Here is a 2,496-nt window from a genome sequence, read left to right on the forward strand (position 1 = left end):
TTGAAAAATATTAATTTATTTTTTTAAAAAATAATTTTAAAAACACTTAAAATACATATATTATAACACGGAATCAAACACTCGACACGCTGCTCAACCTATCATGAACTCCGTGTGGGGAGGGGGGGGTAATTTGAAGGCTTTGCATGCCAGCAAAATCGGACAAAAAAGACTGAAAATCATGGAAGACATTGATTGGCATTTCGCAGTAAAAAAATCACAGAGGCTTTGTCACATGGGATAACAAATTGAAGAACTGGTTCTTTTAATAAAGTAATAAAAAACTTGTGATGATTACGAGAGACCCAATTTTATGTTTTGCTTAGGTGAATTAGGAGTCGTGGCCACAGAAAGTCATTTACACTTGGCCCCATCCCCATTTCTTTGATGCAACCTTTTTCTCCCTTTATGGACCACACCTCCCTTCTTTCCGATTCCAATTTGTCCCTCTAGTTATCCTCTCAACACTCTCCAGGCTCAGCCAAAGCTTTTGGTATAGACAAATCCAGCAACCTTTTCTGTTCCGCTAGCCACTGTTTTCACTCACAAATACACAGAAAAAGAGGGTGAGGGGAGGGGAAGGGTGGTGTTTTTGATGGGCAACAATAGGTTTAGGTTATCAGATATGATGCCCAATGCTTGGTTTTACAAGCTCAAAGACATGGGCAAAACAAGGAACCACAACACCACCACTCATTCCACAAAGAAAAAACATGCTACATCGGCGGCGGCGGCGGCGGCTGTAGCTGAATCTCAGCAGCCACCGTCCAAGCCAAAACATCCTCACTACAATTCTTGTCCGAGAAAATCATACTACAACACTAGGGAGCTTATCTCAAGTGACCAAAAAATTCACACCTCCCCGAGAAACTCAAAATCCACAGACACCCTTTTTCCTGACCCACCAAGAAGATCATCGAAACAGAGAGCTAGGAAAAGGACCATCAAGTCCTCCTCTCCTAAGCTAGTCACCTCTTCTGTCTCTTCCGTTTGCGACTGCCGTGCTACCCTATGGACCAAATCAAATTCTCCTCCAGACTACTCAGCTTCTCTTTCTGATAGTTCTCTTGATCAGGAGACGGATTTCTCTGACTCATTTCCACCAGAATTCAGGTCTGACTGTGTTCTTGCTACTGACTCATTTGATAAAATGTTGTCTTGGTCAAGTTCTAATTGTGACTGCAAACTAGATTCTAATAACTGTGATGATATTGTTACCAAAATGGATGAGAAATATATTGCTAGGAGATCAGATGATGTGGACGTGTTTCACAAAATATCTAATCTTGATCTCCCTCCCATCATAACAAAGCCCCCTAAATTTGATGATCAAGTGGAAGATTTCAAGAAGAAAGACACCCTGGAACCAGTCAAGTATAGAAGGAGTTCAGCTAAATATGAGGAAACAAACGCTAATGCTTCTTTATCTGTTAAGGTTGTCAAAGATGGGAGCATTGCTGCAATGAAAGAACATAAGACTAATACTACTGTCAGGAGAAATTCTGTCACTTCACCAGGAGTTAGGCTAAGAGTCAATTCTCCAAGAATCTCAAATAGGAAAATCCAGGCATACAATAATGGTCGAAAGAGTGTGTCATCAACCACAAACTCACTGTCTCGGTCGCGAAGAAGCCTTTCAGATAGCTTGGCAGTGGTGAAATCTTCTTTTGATCCTCAGAAAGATTTCAGGGAATCAATGATGGAGATGATAGTGGAGAACAATATCAACGCATCAAAGGACTTGGAAGACCTTCTTGCTTGTTATCTTTCACTCAATTCTGATGAATATCATGACCTTATTATTAAGGTGTTCAAGCAAATCTGGTTTGATCTCTCTGACATCAAGTTGCAGTGAAATCTTTCCATTGTATATTATTACCCCCCCCCCCCTGTTTTTTTTTTTTAATTTCCCCAAATAACCATCTTGTTATAATGATATAATTTCTTATCATGAGCTGGCAGTTCTTAATATTAGCAGAATAAGTTAATTAGGTCCAATTTATAAAGAGGTCTTCTGTAATTTTTAATATATTTATATTATAGTAAATCTTGGAGAGATTATCAAGCTTTTGTTCTGAAAAAAAGAAAAGAATATAAGGCTGTTCATGATATTAGAATTGGACTATTTAATCAAAATAATAATAAAAAAAAAACCCAGAAACTGTTGCACTTTGCTAACTTTGGGAAGGTGCATGACTGCAGTGCCATGGTTTTTCTTTATTTTGATTTTTTGCTCCTTTAAATTTCCGAAGGGGACAAGAAAGTTAAAAGCAAGATTGCCCTGCTAAATCATGCATGCTAGCTAACAACAACCTCAATTGACTAAATGCCAACAAACCAACAATTTATTAGATCTCACCGTCCCAAAATCAGCCTAATATTGTTCATTTCCTCTTGATTCTGCATCTTTTCATTAGATCTATTACTAAAATTTTGTGCATGTGAAGCCACAGAAAACTAAAGCTAATTAACATCCTTTTTAAGAGTGGCTTAAGG

The 2,496-nt window shown here is 38.3% G+C and overlaps 1 protein-coding gene across 1 annotated transcript; it reads left to right on the top strand.

Annotated features, from left to right (window-relative positions):
- The first annotated feature begins 628 nt into the window (after window positions 1-628).
- Window positions 629-1,855, top strand: LOC118035619 (uncharacterized). The gene has a single exon (XM_035041224.2). It carries the CDS (start codon window positions 629-631, stop codon window positions 1,853-1,855), a length of 1,227 nt encoding a protein of 408 aa, XP_034897115.2.
- Window positions 1,856-2,496: the final 641 nt, after the last annotated feature.

This window comes from Populus alba, chromosome 16, assembly GCF_005239225.2.
Source record: "Populus alba chromosome 16, ASM523922v2, whole genome shotgun sequence".
NCBI lineage: Eukaryota > Viridiplantae > Streptophyta > Magnoliopsida > Malpighiales > Salicaceae > Populus > Populus alba.